The sequence below is a fragment of the Elephantulus edwardii genome, unplaced genomic scaffold (genome assembly GCF_000299155.1).
Source record: "Elephantulus edwardii isolate Elephantulus edwardi_28Jun2011 unplaced genomic scaffold, EleEdw1.0 scaffold00243, whole genome shotgun sequence".
NCBI lineage: Eukaryota > Metazoa > Chordata > Mammalia > Macroscelidea > Macroscelididae > Elephantulus > Elephantulus edwardii.
In genome coordinates, this window is record NW_006399993.1 from 224938 (window position 1) to 243296 (window position 18359).

At 38.7% G+C, this 18359-nt stretch overlaps 1 protein-coding gene across 1 annotated transcript in view; it reads left to right on the plus strand.

Moving 5' to 3' along the window:
- Positions 1-4437: 4437 nt before the first annotated feature.
- Positions 4438-18359, plus strand: part of EFCAB14 (EF-hand calcium binding domain 14) — a 51207-nt gene continuing 37285 nt past the window's right edge. The window contains 3 exon segments of the mRNA XM_006899012.1: positions 4438-4727; positions 6170-6318; positions 12901-13046. Of these exon segments, the coding sequence (XP_006899074.1) occupies positions 4552-4727; positions 6170-6318; positions 12901-13046 (471 nt within the window). The 5' untranslated portion in view covers positions 4438-4551.

An 18359-nucleotide genomic window follows, 5' to 3' on the forward strand; every position in this document is an offset into this window, starting at 1 on the left:
TGTCAAGAAGACAAAGATTCCTACCACTGGACCAATTGCCAGCATCAGGATGAATGGTGAAGAGATTGAGATTGTTACCAACTTCTGCTTGGCTCCACAGTCAACACTCTTGGCACCAGCAGCCAGAAAATTAAAAGACGAATTGCGATGGAAAAGTCTGCTGTTAGGGACCTTTCCAAAGATCTGAAGAGCAATGGTGTCACTCTGGTGCGCCTGATACAGGTCATGGTCTATGCAATCACTTGTTATGGATCAGAGAGTTGGACAATGACTAGGGAGGATAGAAGGAGAATTGATGTCTTTGAGCTGTGGTGCTAGAGAAGAGTATTGAATGTACCAGGGACTGCCAAGAAAACAAACAGATTCATCCTTGAGAGGGTTAAACCGGGCTGCTCCTTGGAGGCAAGGTTTCTGGGGCTTCATCTGACATACTTTGGACATGTTGTAAGGAGGGACCAGTCGTTGGAGACATCATGCTTCGGAGGGTGGAGGGACAGCACAGGAGGGGAAGACCCTCTATGAGGTGGATTGATTCAGTGACTGGAGTAATCGGGATGGGTGTGTCGGAAGCAGTGTAGTTGGCACAGGCTAGAGCAAGGTTTAGGTCTGTTGTACATAGGGTCGCTATGGGTCGCAAGCGACTCAACGGCACATAACAACAACAACATCTTTGCCAATTTGAATACCTCTTATTCCCTTCTCTTGTCTTATTGCTATCACTAAGACTTCCAATACAATATTGAGTAGGAGAGATGATAGCAGACATTCTTGCCTTGTTCCTGTTCTCAAAGGGAATGACTTTAAACTCCCTCCATTGAGAATGATGTTGGCTCTTGGGTTTGTGTATGTACTTCAAAAGCACTTTCACAAGCACCTTATTTGTCTCTTCTGTGAAATAGTATTCACCTTCAGCTTACAGAGGAAAACTCTGAGGCTCAGATTCCAAGTCATAATAATTCTATAGCCCCATAGTATTTTCTAGGCTATAATATTCACAAAAACAATTTACCAGGTCTTTTCTCTCACAGAACAATTAGGTGAGTTCAAACCACTGACTTTTCTATGAGTAGTCAAGCACTTAACCATTTTACCACCAATGCTCCTTCCCACTTACATAGTCATCACTTACTTATTATGTTGTTGATAACAAATGAGCAGCCTGGACTAGTTACCAGGAATAGAGACATCTTGTCTGGCTAACCAGAAGTCATTTCTTCATTTGCCCTGCCTCAGTGCCCTGGGTTCTTGATTATACATGTAAAAATTGTTAAACTGGTGAATATTTTGTTATATCTATTTTTTACTACATTTTTTAAAAAACACACAACCAAATTAGAAATAGGTTCACAGTTTAGGTAGAATTTCTAGGACAAAGACAGTGTAAATGCCCCAGTAAGAATAAAAACATAAAAATCACTTTAAGTGACTTCTTCATAAATAACTGAAATAATTTGCTTTAAATATCATCTGTATCTGATGACTCCCAAGTGCTTATTTTATGTTTCAGTCTCTGCCCAGAATTCTCAGTGTTTATACCTAACTGTCCATACAACATCCCCATTCGATTACCAAATTGGACCTTCAAGTTTAGCTAGTTGACAGCTGAACTTCTAATTCTTTACCATCCATACTAAACCAAAAATCCATTGTTATCTAGTTGATTCTGATTCATAATGACTCTAACGGACAGAATAGAATTGTCCCTTAGATTTTCCAAGGCTGTAATCTATATAAAATCACATATTTCTCCTAAGGAACAGCTGGTGATTTCAAACTGCTGATCTTTGTTTAGCAAATTAAGCACTTACCTACTGTACTAGCCTAAAACTGCCCAGCACCATCTCAGCAGGTGACAATTCCATTCTTCTAATTGCTTCACTCCAAAACTTGGGTGTCATCCATGATACACCTGTTTGCTATGTCTTTCATCTATCAGCAAATATTGTTGGTCTATCTTCAAAAATAATCCAGATTGCTCCCAACCTCCACCTTAGACCACCTTTACCATGTTTAAACTGGATTGTTGAAATAGTCTCCTAATTAATCTCTACTCTGACTACTGTGTGGAAAACAATAGAATGAGGGAGGGGGTAAGAGTAGTAGTATTTTAAGAAAGCCAAGCCAGAAACACTGTATACAAATTTTGTAAGTAAATCAGTATAAAATAAAAAAATTTAAAAAAAAAGTTGAGGAGGATTGGAAGGGAGTGAGAGCGGAGTAAGCATTAATAAATAGGTAAACTGGCTGAAGGAAAAAAACAATATATAATAAGGGGTTGATAGAAAATTTGCAATTCATTAAATATATTCATCAACGGTAATTGATGTTATAAAATGTCTAGAGATAATTGTATGATAAGGTTCGTAAGCTTTGTAAGCCTTGAGGAAAACAAACAAACAAAATAATAAGGCCAAAAAATCCCAAACTAAGCCAGAGCAAGTGCCTTCTCTGTTTAAACAACTCTGTGGGTTCTCAATGTCTTTGCAGTAGTTCATACAGCCCTACAAGAGCTGGTCCCTGATTGTTCCTTCTCTGCCTTCATTTTCTACCCCTCTCTCCCTTACTCCTTCAGGTCCAGTCACACCAGCTCATCCTGGGCTCTCCTTCAACGACATTGCACATTTCATTCCCTCACTTCTTTCGGGTTTCTTATCAAATATTCCTTTATCACAGGGTATCCCATCCCTTACCATGTTTCAATTTTCCTCATAACAATTATCACTTAATTCACCTCCTTGCTTATAGTTCTCTTATAGGAGAATTGCAGGAAACGTGGGGTTAGCTTAGAAAATTCAAGATGCCCATTTAATTATCAGATAAAGAAAAGGTAACTTTTTGTATACTTCCAAAACGTTGCATGAAACATACTGAAATAATCGTTCATTCTATATTCGAAATTCTAACTTTGGCTGTGATCATATAGTGGTTAATAGTATTTTGTGTTGTGAAACTCAAGCTTTATCTGATACTCTGAATTTTGTTTAATCTCCTAACGCAGTGCAGAGACAGAGACGGTTTCGTGCATTGCTGTACTACTTTCAGGGCTAGAATGTAGCTCCCAGAGCATAATAAACTTTCAAGAAACATTTGTAGAATAAATTAACGTGTTCATAGCACAGTGCTTCGTTAATCTGAAGCACGCTTAAACTTTATAAACACTGCGAGTCACAGGGGCGGAGCCTCTAGACTGGGTTGATCCAGCTCACAACTGACCCAGCTTATGAGCTCTGTAAACCGGACAAGCAGCCGGACGCTTCACATACCCGCCCCCGCTACCCTAAGAACAAAACTCCGCCCAGGCTCAGGTGAGTCTCTCGTTCCAGGTGACCCTCCCAAGGAGGGGCTACCTTTAACCAGCAGGCGAGCCTCACACCTCTCCAAAGCCAGGGCCCCTTTAAGGCCCCGCCTCCTTGCTATCACTCGCGTCCCCGTGAGTGACGTCACCCAGGCGGCAGACCAATGGAGGCGCGCCTTACTGGCAGGCGGCGCTGGCGGCTGCTGCCAAAGGGGAAGTAATCTGGGGCTGGAGTGATGGCCCGGCTCTGGAGCGCGAGTTCGCCGCTGCCGCCACCTGCGCGTCGGGAACAGCCTCGGCCTGAGCCGGGCTGGGGGCTGGAGTCACAGCTGAAGTGGGGCCGGCACGTGTGAGTTGCCGAGAGTTACCCGTGCCGGAATACCTCAAACTCGGGGCAGGACCGCTTCAGGTGGGGTGAGCCCCGGAGACACCCTTCAGCACTGCGACCCCCACCCCCCAGGCCCGAGCACCCAGACTGGGTCTCCTCCGGCGCGGGACTGGCTCCTCTCAGACCGAGCCCTCGAGCTGGGGTTTTGAGTCTTCTTGACACGGGCTTCCTTCAAACTCAGGACAGTGGCTGGAGAGCAGTGATCATCCCAGACCTGGACTTCCTGGCCCGGGCACTTTCTTGGCGCCGAGGACTGTGTCCGGGTGGCAGTAGTTAGGAGCTCCATCCTGCTGCTCCTTGTCCAGCCACGAGAGGGGCCTGCGTGTCCCTACTGTCTAGCTCAGCACTCCCCTCTTTTCCCCTTCAAAAACGAGTTTTGTTTTGCTCGCTCTGCACCCTCACCCCACCCTGCCTTTGGAAGTCCTGCCCTAAAGATCCAGAACACCAGTGTGCCGTTCCCCAGCTCCTAGAGCACCCTTAGAAATAGAACCTACTTGATCAGGGTTAAAAATCATTCTTGATTTTACTTCTTCCTCTCCCCCCACCCCCGCTTGGGAGATAAAAAGTTGGTTTCTTTCCAGCCTTTTATCTAACCGATCCAGAGCCTTACAATTTGGATCACCAGCTCGCTGGCTACCTCTATGACACTTCTCCAAACCAGTAGAGTTCCACTCCTCTCTGAGCTCTAATCTCTTGTCCCTAGTAAACCTAGTCAGTCCCACCCCTGGGTGGGAGTGACTTGGGGGAGGGGGGCTCCAGCCCAGAATTCCTCACCCTGGAAGGCAGCTCCAAGGCACCCAGAGACCTGGGCGTCGGGTACGAACCTGGCAGCCCAGGAACGGGTGCTGCACTCACCCCACACAAGAAGATGAAGAAACGCAAAGAGCTTAATGCATTGATTGGCTTGGCTGGGGACAGCAGGAGAAAGAAGGCCAAGAAAGGCTCAGGCCACCGTCTGCTTCGCACTGAGCCACCTGACTCAGACTCAGAGTCCAGCTCCGAGGAAGAATTCGATTTAATTGGGAATCGCTCTCGCTTCGCCAAGTGAGTGATGAAATTCTGAGAGGTGGAATGGGGAAAAAGATATGCCTTTGTAAGGGGCACATTTAAGGGAAGAATAAAGGATATAGATCTTGGAAAGCAAAGAGATAAAAAGTGTTAAGCAGAAGACAAGTCCAGATCCTAAATGAAGGACAGTTTGGGAATCTGTAAGCGTGAAAAGAACTTGGAATCCAGGATGGAAATATGGATGTAAAGGACGTGCTAAGAACACAGGGAAGCAAAGATGGAAATAAAAGACATGCTAAGAATAGGGATATAGGGGCAAGGGAGCTTTGTGTATTAAGCCTCTAAAATTGAGGGGGCAGGGAATGTAGTAGAGACAGGGTCTTCAGACTGCATATTACTTATTTATTCATTGTAATCCTAATGAATCTAAATCTTGGTGATGGGGAAATACGATGCAGGACATGATATAAGAAGTATGAGCTTTGAGAGTACATGGAGGGTGGAGACAAAAAGAAAAAGCTTTCCCCCCCACCCCCCATGAGTGGCCACTGAACAAATCAAGTGGTAGTGAACAGGAAGACATTGGGAATTGGAGCTCAGAGTAGGGAAAGGCTAAAGGGTAAACTGAAGGTACTCTTAGGGCTCTCTCAGGAAGTATGCTAAAAGAAAAAAGGATTGTGCTGAGATCATAGCAAATTTCACACCGAGCATTGGGTCACTTAAATCCTAGAAGGAATTTGTTTAGGGTGTCTGTGCCCTTTTGTTCTGTTACAAAAAATGCACTCTTAAGTAGTTCTGTCCAATTAGGTGGTTTAAGGACCATCCTGGATTTGGAATGTGAGAGTCTAATGAATCCTTATCCTGGAAGTCACCTTGCTTAATTGGTTCAGAATCCAAGTGCTGGTTAAAGTGTGATGTGGAATCTCACGCCTTTCTGTGTTTCCTTCTGAACCAATAAACTAGAGCGTACCAGGTGTCCACTTAACGCAAAAGATCTTATTTCTTTCATTCCTTTTGTAGTAAAACTTGCTCAAAAGTTTACGAAGTTTCAGTAACTGAGGCAGAATCCATTGGAATAATGGAGGGCAAGTTTGAAAGTAAAGTTGATAAGTAAATTACAGTACAGAGAAGCACTGGTCTCTATTTTTTTGATCACAGATTATCTCCCAAAACCTCTCTCCTGAATTGATGATGGCCATAAGCTGCAGGGCCCTGAGGTGTGTCCTCTGGCTCACAGCAACACCTTCTATTTCATGTAACATTTGAAACCTTTATTCCCAGTAGATAAATCCTTCATAGATCATACTGTTTCATTGTTTTCACTCTGCTGTGCAGGCTTAAGTGCGTTAGTTATGTACCTTATGTCCATGGGTAAGGTTAATGAAGATGACTGCATGGCAGCACGTGTGTACTCTTGCTAATAAAGCTGTGCTCATTATCACGTTTGTACTCATGATTGACTTTGCTCTTACAACCAGGGGAGACTATTTACGATGCTGCAAGATCTGTTATCCCCTCTGTGCTTTTGTCATCCTTGCTGCCTGTGTTGTGGCCTGTGTTGGCTTGGTGTGGATGCAAATTGCTCTCAAGGAAGATCTAGATGCCCTCAAGGAAAAATTTAGAACAAGTAAGTGACTACTCTTCATAATGTCTTAGAATCTTTTTTTTATTTTAGGACACAATAGACCATGCTACATTAAACATTTTGCCTATACATTTTCTTAGCTACCAATTTTAAGGCTGTAACAATTATTTGTTTTTAAACCCACAAACAAAAAATAATGTTTATATACCACAAGATAAATCAAGTCTGAAATCATGGCGTTGAGATTAGAGTGGAGAGTGCAGCAAAGGAGAGCTGTGGTCTAGGAGTCCAAAGCTTGCTTACCACCACTTGTGGCTTTCCCATATATAAAGTTGACAGTGGCAACACTGGACTCATGGGCATGCTTGTCAAAATATTTTTCTCCTTAAGATAAACAGTCAGTATAGGAACACATAGGAATGGTTAATGATAAAGAAGAGGAAGCTTTGTGAAATGCTTAGGTTGTGCCAAGTTACAAATCACTATTCCCAATGACTTTGTAGGCCTACAAACTCTTTTAAAGTGCCCACAGATCTCTTTGATACCAACTTGGATCAATAATCTAAGAACATTCAGTAAGAGGGTTTAAAAATAGAGGTTTTCTGAGTATCGGTTTTAAGTTTAAAGGAAGATGAGATTTCTCTGCTATCCTTCTTGTTGTATGCCTTTAAGTTGGAATCTGACAGGAGAAGCTTGCCCATCCTTCTGTGGACCAGCTGGTGGATTAGAACCATGTACCTTTGGGATTGCAGCCATAGCTTCTTACCACTAGTCCACCAGAGCTCCCCCAGCTATCTTTAGCTGTGCTTATATTTGTGGTTTCAAGGAAAAAAGAACTTTAGATACCATTAGTAAGTATTACCATTTTAAAGTTTCACAAAATATTTGTGATTCTTTAAATTAAATTACATATTAATGAATGGCTTATAGTAATGCTCATAGTACTTGCCTAATAGTGTACAAGTGGCAGAAATATTTGTACCATGAAGAGTTTCAAAGTTTAATGGGCTCTTCTTTTTTTTCCACATATTTCAAATTATATTTTACCATCCAATCTACTTTTTCCTGAAAGATTTCTTTGCCTAGAATCTTCAATCAGGAAGCTCTAATAGCCTAATGGGAAAGGAGTTGCTCTGGAACTCAAAGGCAGGTGATTCAAATCCATTAGGAGAAAAGGGGGCAATGTCCTCCCATGTAATACTCCCCCCCATAGGTCTGTTTGCTTAGGAGCTTCAACCAGGTTTAATCTAAACATCTTCCTTTCGCAACACTGAGACATTTGATTCTAAATTTTAGAGATTCTGAATTTTAGAGATTAATTTTATGTTAAGAAACCAGTTTCAACTTAATCACAGGAACCCTCATAGCATCCATTTTTCCCTTTACCCCAATTTCTTTACTAACTGCAGTTATTCAAGTTCTGAACCTAAGTAGGTACATTTCATCCTCAGCTAATGTATTAATCACATTGCCAGTGGTGTTGCTTGGAAAAAAATGTTGAAATACTAACTTTAGTTTTCTTTTCTGAGCTACTGAGTCAGTGGGTAGGAATGAAAAAGAGATAATTCTCAAACAGAATCATCCTGACCTCTATATTCTATCCACTGCTTGAATCAGAATACAGAATGAAAAAGCATAATATTTGTATTCTAGGTTTTATCCTCTTTGATGTTTGTCCTTAGCAGCACTGCACAATGTATTTAAGGCCAGTGTTTTCTTTGTAATGTAAGTTGTGACCATAAGTTGGGAATGAGGTTCTCAGAAACGCTATTTCATTTATAAATAATCATTGAAGACACCTGTTCATACCATCATTTCTTTGTTATTAGTTGGGCCTCTTGAGCTTATGGTATAGCTTGTTTTTATCACATATAGCTATTATTCATAAATTTCAAAACATCACAAAATTCTGCCCTCCAGGGGTACTTTTCTGTTACTGTTCTGTGTTTGTGTTTATGGAAAACTTTGCTGAACTTTGCAAGAATATCTTTGTTTATAAATTCATATTTAAAATGTAATAGATGTTACACTCAGTCAACAAATATTTATTGAGCAGCTATTAATACAAATACCTAGAAACATTATTTTCAGGAGAAACACCTGGCCCATGAGACCAGCCTTCTATCCCTGAGCCTTATTTCCTTAAGACTCTGACCCTGTCGGTCACCCAGCTGAACGAATCATATTTGGAAGTGTCAGTTTAGCTACTTTGTTGGCTTTGGTTGCTATAATAGAAATGCCAACACCTGGAATGTTTATAAGTAGGGTTTCTTCCTGATGGAGGAAAGGGGATGAGTCTGGAACAGAGACCATAATCGGAACCATTGTGGGCCACTTGCTCCAAAGTGTTTTGTACTGATCCGACTCTATTAAGCTTAATGATCTTTCTTTAAATTATGCATCTACTTTAAATTAAATGTATTTTATATTTTCCTTTCTTTTTTGAGAGGACCGTAGAAGTTACTTACTCGGTATTGCTTACTTGTCTGACTTTACTCTTTTTTTGATAATTTCAGACTTGTTTATTCTCAGTAAATTTTCCAAGACACTTATGAGAAGGTTACTTAGATATTTAACCTAGAAAGCAAAGCAAATAGGCTATAGGTATTTTTCCTTGATTTTTAAACCAAAGGTATTAAGACTTTTAGCTCAATATTCTTTTCTAGAACCAAGTATTTCAAAAGAACTTGGTGTTATTTTAAGGAAGATATTTGTCTCAACACTACCTCTGTCACTCAACTATGAAACATTTTGTTTTTAGGTGCTATCAAGTTATCTATAATTCATAAAACTGTAGGGAAAGAGGGAAAAAATTTCAAAGAGAAGGGAAAATGCTAGTAAGTCAAGCATCTCCTTTTCTGGTTGTGCAGATAATAATTTAATGAATGACAACAGATTGGTGCAAAAATAAAAGATGAAATTTGGTCATTAAAAATATTCTTGTACTAATGAAGGCAATAGAATGCATTTACCTATGACAGCTATAGTATGCTAGATAGAAGACACATCCTATGAGCAAAATCCTGGGTTGCTCATTACTAGCTATCAAACTTGAAACAAGTCACTTAATCTTTGAGTCACCATTTTCCCCTTAAAAAAAAATACCTATGTGTGTGTGTGTATGTATTTGTTCTACTGGAGCATTTTGGTCATTCTTTATCATAAATCTATCACACTGTGTAATAGTTGTATGGCCACATCTCATGCTCTATTAGAGACCTTTGAGGTTGCTTTAATATCCTAGTGCCTACTGTAAGGCTAAGGAGTTCTGGGGGCCTAGTGGTAAAGAGTTGTTCTGCCAACCCAAAAGTGCTTGGTTGAAATCTACCAGCTGCTCCGTGGGAGAAACATGGGCCATATCCTCCCATGCAGTTTACTGCCCCTGAAAAGCTGCTGAAGGGTCAGCTATGAGTCGCTTCCAACTTGATGGTAACTAGCAACAACATCAGTGCAAAGCTAAGAGGCTCTGGTCTCCTAATGAGTAAGAAGTTGCACTGCCAACCCAAGGCAGGTATTTTTAATCTCACAGTTGCTCTGTGGAAACAAAGCAGTCTCCTCCCATGCAATTTATAACTTCTGTAATCCACTGGAAGGTTAGTTATAAGTCAGTTATGATCCAACAGCAATGAGTAGTAGTCGTGCAAGACTGGGCACATAGTGATAGCTTAGTAACAAGTTGATGAATAATAATTACATTAATATTCATTGTGAACTCTAAAAGGTTAGGAAATGTTTCTATGGCATTTATGTATTCTGTCAAAAAGGGTATATGCTGAAATCTCCATTTCCTGATCTCAAACATCAGAAAAAAACTAGCTGTGTTTAGTATTAACATACTAAATTTTAAATGAGTTGCTTTCCTTGCTGAGAGAGCATGAGTTAGTAATCATAAATTGTTTGCCCCACTTCCTCCTATTTATGTAATAAAAATTTCTCTTCCTGACTTGTCTCCTAAAAAGCACCAACATCAGATGATTGTGGTCCCTTGTTGAGTCCCACAATCCTTAGTATCCATAGTACCTTCACAGCTTGTTGGCTTTATATATTTATTAGTTAATAACCATACCTGAGTTATTTATGTTTGTTTTATTTCCTTCCTTTCTTCTGCTTAATTGGTATAGATTACAAGAAGGAATGAGATTTCCCCTCCTCTCATGGGATATTTGACCACCTAACAACAGCAGGATGAAGTTTTTTAATATCGTTAACTAAAAATGTTTAAGAAACTCAGAAGACTAAGTGCTGCATTATTTTAGGCTTGTTAAGAAACTGTTCTTACTTTATGAAATGTGTTCCTGCATTTATAAATCAAGTGATACATTAAAAACATTTCCAAAATTCACTGCCGCCTAGTCAGTTCCAATTCATAGCACCTTCCATTGAGCTTTCAAGGCTGCAAATATTTGTGAGAGAAGACTTCCCATTTTTCTTCCAAAGAGCAGCTGGTGAATTAGTTGATGGCTTCAAACCTATGATGTTTCAGTTACTGTAACATGTGACACCTTGTTCTTCCAGAGCACCTTTAAAAGCTCTTAGGGAGGTCTCTTATTTTTAAATAAGTCTTTTGATGTCTATTATTAGGAAATTAATGAAAAAATTTTAATTTGTTTTTATAATTCTGAAGTTTTTATAATAGATTTTATTAAAGCAATGGTATTTTTTTATTTATTAGCACCATCACCTACAATGTTATTTTTGCTGCTGCTAGCGTAATTTTATTTTTTTTTATTTTCTTAAATAGCAGTAATAATAATTCCATTTCACACCCTGTTGTTATTTTGCTGGAAAGTATGTGAATGCTTTTGTGTTCTTGGCACTGTACTGGGCACTGAGAATACAACAACAAGTAAAGACTTAATTTTGTCCTCAAACAGTTCACTGTCAGGAGAGAGAGCCGAGTCAAGAATTTACAGCACAGGGTATTAAATGCCTGATAGAATATGGAGTCCTGGTAACTCAGTTTTTAAATTCTCTTCTAACCAAAAAGTCAGGAGTTTGAATTCGCTAGCCGAACCTGGAAAAGGATGTGACAGTCTGCTTCTATAAAGATGATAGCCTGGTAAATCCTGTGAAACAGTTCCACTTTATCCTTACGGGGTAGTTATGAGTCAGAATCAACATGATGGCAAAAGGTTTAGAATTCAGAGTTGTGAGGCCCTCTTGGTCCAAGGTAGAGGTGTAGCTGTTTGAGTCAAAACCTGAAAGGAATTAACTAGACTACTGTAATAGAAATGAAGAAGGGACAGGGCAAGGGCATCCAGGCAGAAAAATAGCTTGTGCAGGGTCATTGTGGTTTAAAGAGCTTGGAATGTTCGAATCAGCTTGGCACAAAAGGACATTGAAGAGATAGAGTGGTGAAAAATGTGGTTCAGAGGTAAGCAAAGGTCAGATTTATTCAGTCAGTAAATATTTATTGAGTGCCTACAATGTGCCAAGTGTATTCTAAATGCTGACTATTCAGAAACAAAGTTTTAGAACTTAGATTTTAATGAATCATTTTATACTAGTCCTTCATGCCAGTTTCTGCTTTCTCATTTTTAGTTATAACTAATCAGTCTTTGGCTTTTAAACAATGAGTTTGATTTTAACCTCAGCTATTGTTAATGTTTTTCATGAAAAGGAAAAATGTTCTTAAGAGAAAAGGATACTGTTTTCAAGCTGTCAAATATTTAAACCATAAGTCTTCACTGACTAATCAAAAAGTCCCTTAATTGAGCTTATCAGTGTTTTTCATTTATTGTATACTTAATTAACTGTGTTATGTGCTATCTCTCACTTCATTCTAAAAACCTTATGAGGTACATTTTATTTCTATATTACTATTGTAGAAACTAAACTCAAAGATTTTAAGTAATTTGCTCAGGATTATAGCTAATATGTTAGAGAATTTATATTCAAATCCAGTTTATTCTGACCATGTTCTTTGGTATTAACTTTTGATGAACTTTAACCAGAGTTACAGTAGTGAAATTTAAAAAAAAAAGGTTATAAAAACATTTCCATCCAGTTGATTCCAACTCATAGTGACCAAAAAGGACAGATTAGAACTGCCCTGTAAGATTTCCAAGACTGTGAGATTTACAGAAACAAATTGCCACATCTTTCTCACACAGAGGAATTGGTGGGTTTGAACCTCATACCTTTTGGTTAACAGCTGAATGTTTAACCACTGCACCACCAGGGCTCCTTAGTAATGAAATATCAAACTAAAAACCCACCACTATTTAGTCAGTTTTAACTCATAGTGATTCTGTAGATTACATAAACTGCCCCGTAGGGTTTCGGAGGCTGTTAATTTTATGGAAACTAACTGCCACATCATGCTACCAAGGAGCAGCTGATAGGTTTGACCCCTGATCTTTTAGTTAGCAACCAGCCACTCAATTACTGTGCCCCAGCCCTCCTCGTAGTAAAATAGCCTCAGTTAAAATGGAGCTTTTGTTTTAAAAGAAAATACTTGCTTAAATAAGAGATGATACAATAATATATAAATTAGTATCCCCCCCAAAGTAGCTTTTATTAATCCTTCTTTCTGCTCTGAAGTAATTTTTGTTTTGTTTTGTCTTTTATCTTGATGCTATGAAGAAAGTTTGTGACTATGATTGTTCATGTTCTTACTTTTAGTGGAATCTAATCAGAAAAGTTCATTCCAAGAAATTCCTAAAATTAATGAAGAACTACTCGACAAACAAAAACAGCTTGAGAAGATTGAATCTGGAGAGCTGGGCTTGAGCAAAGTCTGGATAAACATCACAGAAATTAATAAGCAGGTAGTAAAAGTATGATATTTCTTTGTAAGCCATAAATATTTAGGGGTTTGTGGGTGTTTTTTTTAGTTTTGTTGTTGTTTTTTTTTTTTCTTGTTGGTATGTACCATCGAATCAGATCCGACTGCCGTAAGGGGAGATTGCCCTTCCTTCTGTAGCAGAGCATCTGGTGGATTTGAACTGTGTGCCTTTAGGATTGCAGCTCAGCTTCTTGCCACTAGGCCACCAGAACGCCCTTAAATATTTAGTGTTGGTTTTGTTTGTTTTGGTATTATTTTCTAGATGTAGAGGACTCATTTCAGAGTGTTTTCTTTTTTTACACGAATATGTGAAAAAAATGTCCTATGTAATATCCCAACACAATAGTATATATTTACTAAACAATTAAAATGTTAATCCTTTCCACACAGAAACAGAGTTTCTTTATCCAGGCGAACAAATCTAATGTAGAAACTTTTTTAGTCTCTAAATTGTCCATAACTTTGATTCTGAAAGAACTCTGCAACAGAAGAGAGGCTGTTCGTAAATCTCACAGGAGAAGAATGTGCATCATTCTCCCACAGAACCACTGGTGAATTCAAACCGTAAGAAAGGCACTACCTTTGGTTTAGCAGCACAGTTCCCTGTGGACTTCACCACTAGAGTTCCCTGTTGATTATTTCCTATGTTTGTAGTGCTATTAGTTGCCACCCAGTAACTTTAATCCCTGTTCTCAGTTTTCACTTATTTAAGGCATGTGCTAAATAATGGGTGGGAGGAGGGCAGGAATCAATTCAAGTAAAGAGAGAAACCATATGCATAGTACATTTGCAAAGTACCTAAAAATAGCCTTGTCATTCTTCTTGGTGCTAAGAGCATATTACACAGTTCAGTCACCTGGTGAAAGGGAGCACTGCTAAATGAAAGTGCTTGCAAAATATTTCTGTACCCATCTTTTGGCAGTAGTGTGAGGATGAGAGGTAGTTTAGCTCTGAAGCCCAGTGATCGATGAATGGTATGGGGTAATTGCTTTCAAATATTCACCTAAAACCTACAATAAGAAATGTTTTACATCTTTACCTGCCAAATTAATGTACAACTGAAATAAAAAATTTCTAAAAGCCATAACTTACCCTTAATCTTTAAAGATGCTTTAAAATATTTTCTTTTGTGTTTTTTAAGAACTATTGATGGAAAATAATTGATGGGCTTTAGCACTTAGCATTTACTGTTGTTGTTGTGTACTGTAGAGTCTGAACCGACCCATAGCTGACCCTCCAGCAGGGTTTTCAGAGGCAGTTAATCACATGAGAGGAAATTGCCCATCCTTTTTCCGCTGGTGGCCTCAAACTGCATACCTTTGGGATAGCAGCACAGCTTTTTCCCTCTAGGCCACCAGAACTCCCATAGAATTTACTTGTAGCCATGCCTTTAAAATTTGGAAGAAAACAGGCATTCACCCCTACTTTTCCAAAATACTGTGGCACTGTTTGCATTCACAAAGCATATGAGCTGTTTCTTTCTTTGTGGATGGACATATGCAGAGAGTCAAAGATTTTCGAATCTTTAGTGCATATATTAGATTCTGAGTTCTTTTTAATCAGGAATCTAGGAACAAATTAATAAGTTGGTTGAATCTAGGAACAAATTAATAAGTTGGTTTTTTTAATCTGACTGTTATCTTTGTTGCAAGAAGTGCTTACGAAAACAAGAATGCAGAAATGTTTCCTTCAGTGCTAGGCCTTCATATCTGAAACTGGGGAAGGCTAACTGAAAATGTTTTGGTTTTGTTTTTGTTTTTTTTAATAATTTTTATTTATTTATTTATTCTTTTTTTATGTGTGTACCGTCAAATTGGATCTGACTGGTACAGGAGGTGATTGTTCCTTCTTCTTCAGCAGAGCATCTGGTGGATTTGAACTGTGCACCTCGGGGATTGCAGTGCAGTTTCCTGCCACTAGGCCTCCAGAGCTCGCCCTGAAAATGTTTTAATTAGCTTCAGTGGACATTCCAAAAGGACTGTTGAAACTAAGTTAATGCAAACGAGTTTTCTGTAGCCTCCCATGATGACAAATAGTGATGAAATAGAGCTTTATAATTGTTTTCAAAGGAAGCTTATTACCCTCCAAGTGGTTTTCTAAAATTATTTATGTTGCTATTTCATGCCAATTTCTAAAATTAATGTTACTCATTTCTTGATGGGCAGTTCAAGTAAGGCTTTTGCCCTAAAGTAGGAATGAAAGTAAAATTAATATTAACCATGTTTATAAATCCAAGGACAGCTATGTCAATTAAGATGCTTTTAGTGGCAAATAAAAAAAGCTTATCATGGCTTGACAAGAATTGCCCTTATCACACTATGTATTTAAGTTAACACCCCCTGAAAGGAAAAGACATCTATTTAAAGGGTTAAAATCTGATTTTGCCTTGAAAGTTTTTTTGGGTTTTTTTTTTTCCATTTTGTTGTTGTTTTTTACCTTGAAAGTTTTTAAGCATTGAAATATCATTTACTTTTCCATTTTATTCATGAAACCATTGATTTCTGTGTCTATTTCTTCTCAATATTATATGGAATCTTCCCCTTTGTTGTTGTTGTTAGGTGCCAACAAGACGAGTACAATTCGTAGCAACCTTATGAACAACAGATCTATACCCTCTCCTATCCCGTGCCATCCTCATCATCTCTGAAATACTGAGTTCATTGCTGCAGTCACTATGACAGTTCAATTCATTGAAGGTCTCCCTCCCTTTCTAAGGAATAACCTCTCCTAGCAACGTAATATAGCCTTCAATGTTAATTGCATCTCAACATCAAGAAACTAAATTTTTACCAATAGACAACATCATGATAGATGGAAAAAAGATTGAAGCAGTCAACAACTTCATCTTACTTGGGTCAAAAACACCCTTGGTACCAGCAGTCCGGCGATCAGGAGACGTATTGCATTGGGAAAGTTTGCAGTCAGGAACCTCTTCAGTTATAGAGGAGCAATAATGTTACTATGAGAATTGAGGTGCGCCTGCTTCATGCCACAGTCTTTTTAGTCTCTTGCTATGTATCTGACAGCTGGACAGTGAATAAGGATGACAGAAGAATTGATGCATTTGCACTATGGTTTTGGAGAAGAGTACTGAATATCCCATGCGTGGCCAAAAGAACAAACATATGTCTTGGAGAAAGTACAACCAGAGTGCTTCTTGGAAGCAAAGATGATAATGCTTCGTTTCACATACTTTGGGCATATTTCTAGGCTATTCCTTGGAGAGGGAGGGACATCATGATTGGAAAGGTGGAGGATCTGTGAAAGAGAGGAAGATCCTCAGTCAGATGCTGATTGACAAAATAACTGCTGCAGTGGACTCAGTGTGTCAGAAATCGTGAGGATAGTACAGGGTTCAGATCTGTTATTCATAGGGTCAGTATGGTTCATACTCAACTTGAAAGCACCTAATGATAACAGTAACATACCCAAAGTATGTGAGACAAAGTTTTGCCATCCTTGTCTGCAAGGAGCGTTCTGGCTGCACTTTTTCCAAGACATATTTGTTTGTTCTTTTGGCAGTCCATGGTATATTCAGTACTTTTTCCCAGTACTATAACTCAAAGGCATTGATGATTTTTCTATCATCTTTACTCATTGTCTAGCTCTCGGATGCAAAGCAAGTGATTGAAAAGCACATGGCCATAATCAGGTGTACCTTAGTCTTCAAACTGACATCATTGCTCCTCAATAGTGATACTCAGAGAATTTTTATCTTTTCTCCATACCTATTCAGTCTGTATCCTGAGTAAATCATTCAAAAAGCTGAACTCTATAATGAATAATCAGGATCAGAGGAAGACTTATCAACAACCTCCTTCTTAGATACCATGAATTCAACAAAGATACATTTTTATAGATACAACTTGGATTCAAAACCAAAAAAGTTGTGATCCTTGTCCTCAAGGTTCTTATAGTCAAATAGAGGAGATAAAAAAAAAGAACACCCACTGTAAAACAGAACATGGTTTTATACAATAGGAAACAAGTTCAAATGTGTACTGTGAAAACATTTATTAGGATGTACTTAATCCAGACTGGCTGGCACAGAGTCCTGAAAGGCAAACAGGAGTAGATTCTATAGACGAAAAGGTCAAAATAGTACTATTTACAAAAACACAGAGAGATGAAAATATAGTGTGTTCATTATAGCTACAATTTGGAAAGGAGCTAGAGATGATAAGTCAGTGAGAGCCATATCAAGAAGGAGCTTGAGTGACCTATGGTACTTGTTGTATTTCTGTCTTACTTGAAAATACAATATATGATAGTTATTTTTGCATACATATAATTATACTAGAAGGTTGAACATTGAACTCTGAGCCTTACATATATTGATAAGAATCATGTTTGTGGTAGCTTTGAAGATGTAACCTGCTGTTCATTAAATTACTTCTCTGTATAAGGTACAGTTAGATTCTTTATGTAATTTCCCTTAGTCATTTTTATAACTCTGTGAAAAGTGAGCTCTGGTGGCCTAGTAGTTAGAGAATTGTGCTCTCAACCCAAAGGCAAATGGTTTGAACCCACCAGCTGCTCCACAGGAGGAAGATGGCAGGCAGTCTCCTCTGATGAGATTTACAGCCTCTTCAAGCTCACTGAAGGGTCAACTATTAATCAGTTCCAGCTGTACAGTAATGAATTGAGTGAAGTAAGAGATGGCATATCCATTTTACAGATAAGAAAACTTGGACTGAAAGAAGTTAGGTGATTTGCCCACAGTCACTACTAACACTGTAGCAGTGCTAATGTTGAAATATTCAAGTCTTCGGAGTCTAGGCTCTGTCCGGTTTTCCATTCTACCTCCCATCTATGTATTCCCTATATGATTCAGTGGGCTTTTAATGCCTAGATACATGTTGACATGATGTGATGCCAGGTACCCTCTAAGTCTCAGTTATTTGTCATTGATGATTGTTTTAACAACTTTTTCCTTTCTGTTTAAAGAGCACTTCATTTCAACCTCAAAGCAAAAAGCACTGTTTCAGACTTTATAATACAAAATGATGTCATAAGCAATTGGTCTGTAGTAGCTATTTTTAATTTTGCTAATGAAAAGTCATATCCTCAAAAGTCATGACTCATCTTTTGGCTAGAATTAGGATTTTTTTTTTTCTTTCCTTATTGGTGTCTGTTTAATTCAACTGTTTAGAATCTTTGAATTGAAAAGTGGCCTTTAGAGATAAGTCTGCAATGTCCTAATCTTTATGTGATATTTTAGAATTTGTCAGTTAGAAGCTAGAGCAGTGACCAATAGTGAGAGGATGCCCCTTGTCACTCCATTCCAGTTCTTGTA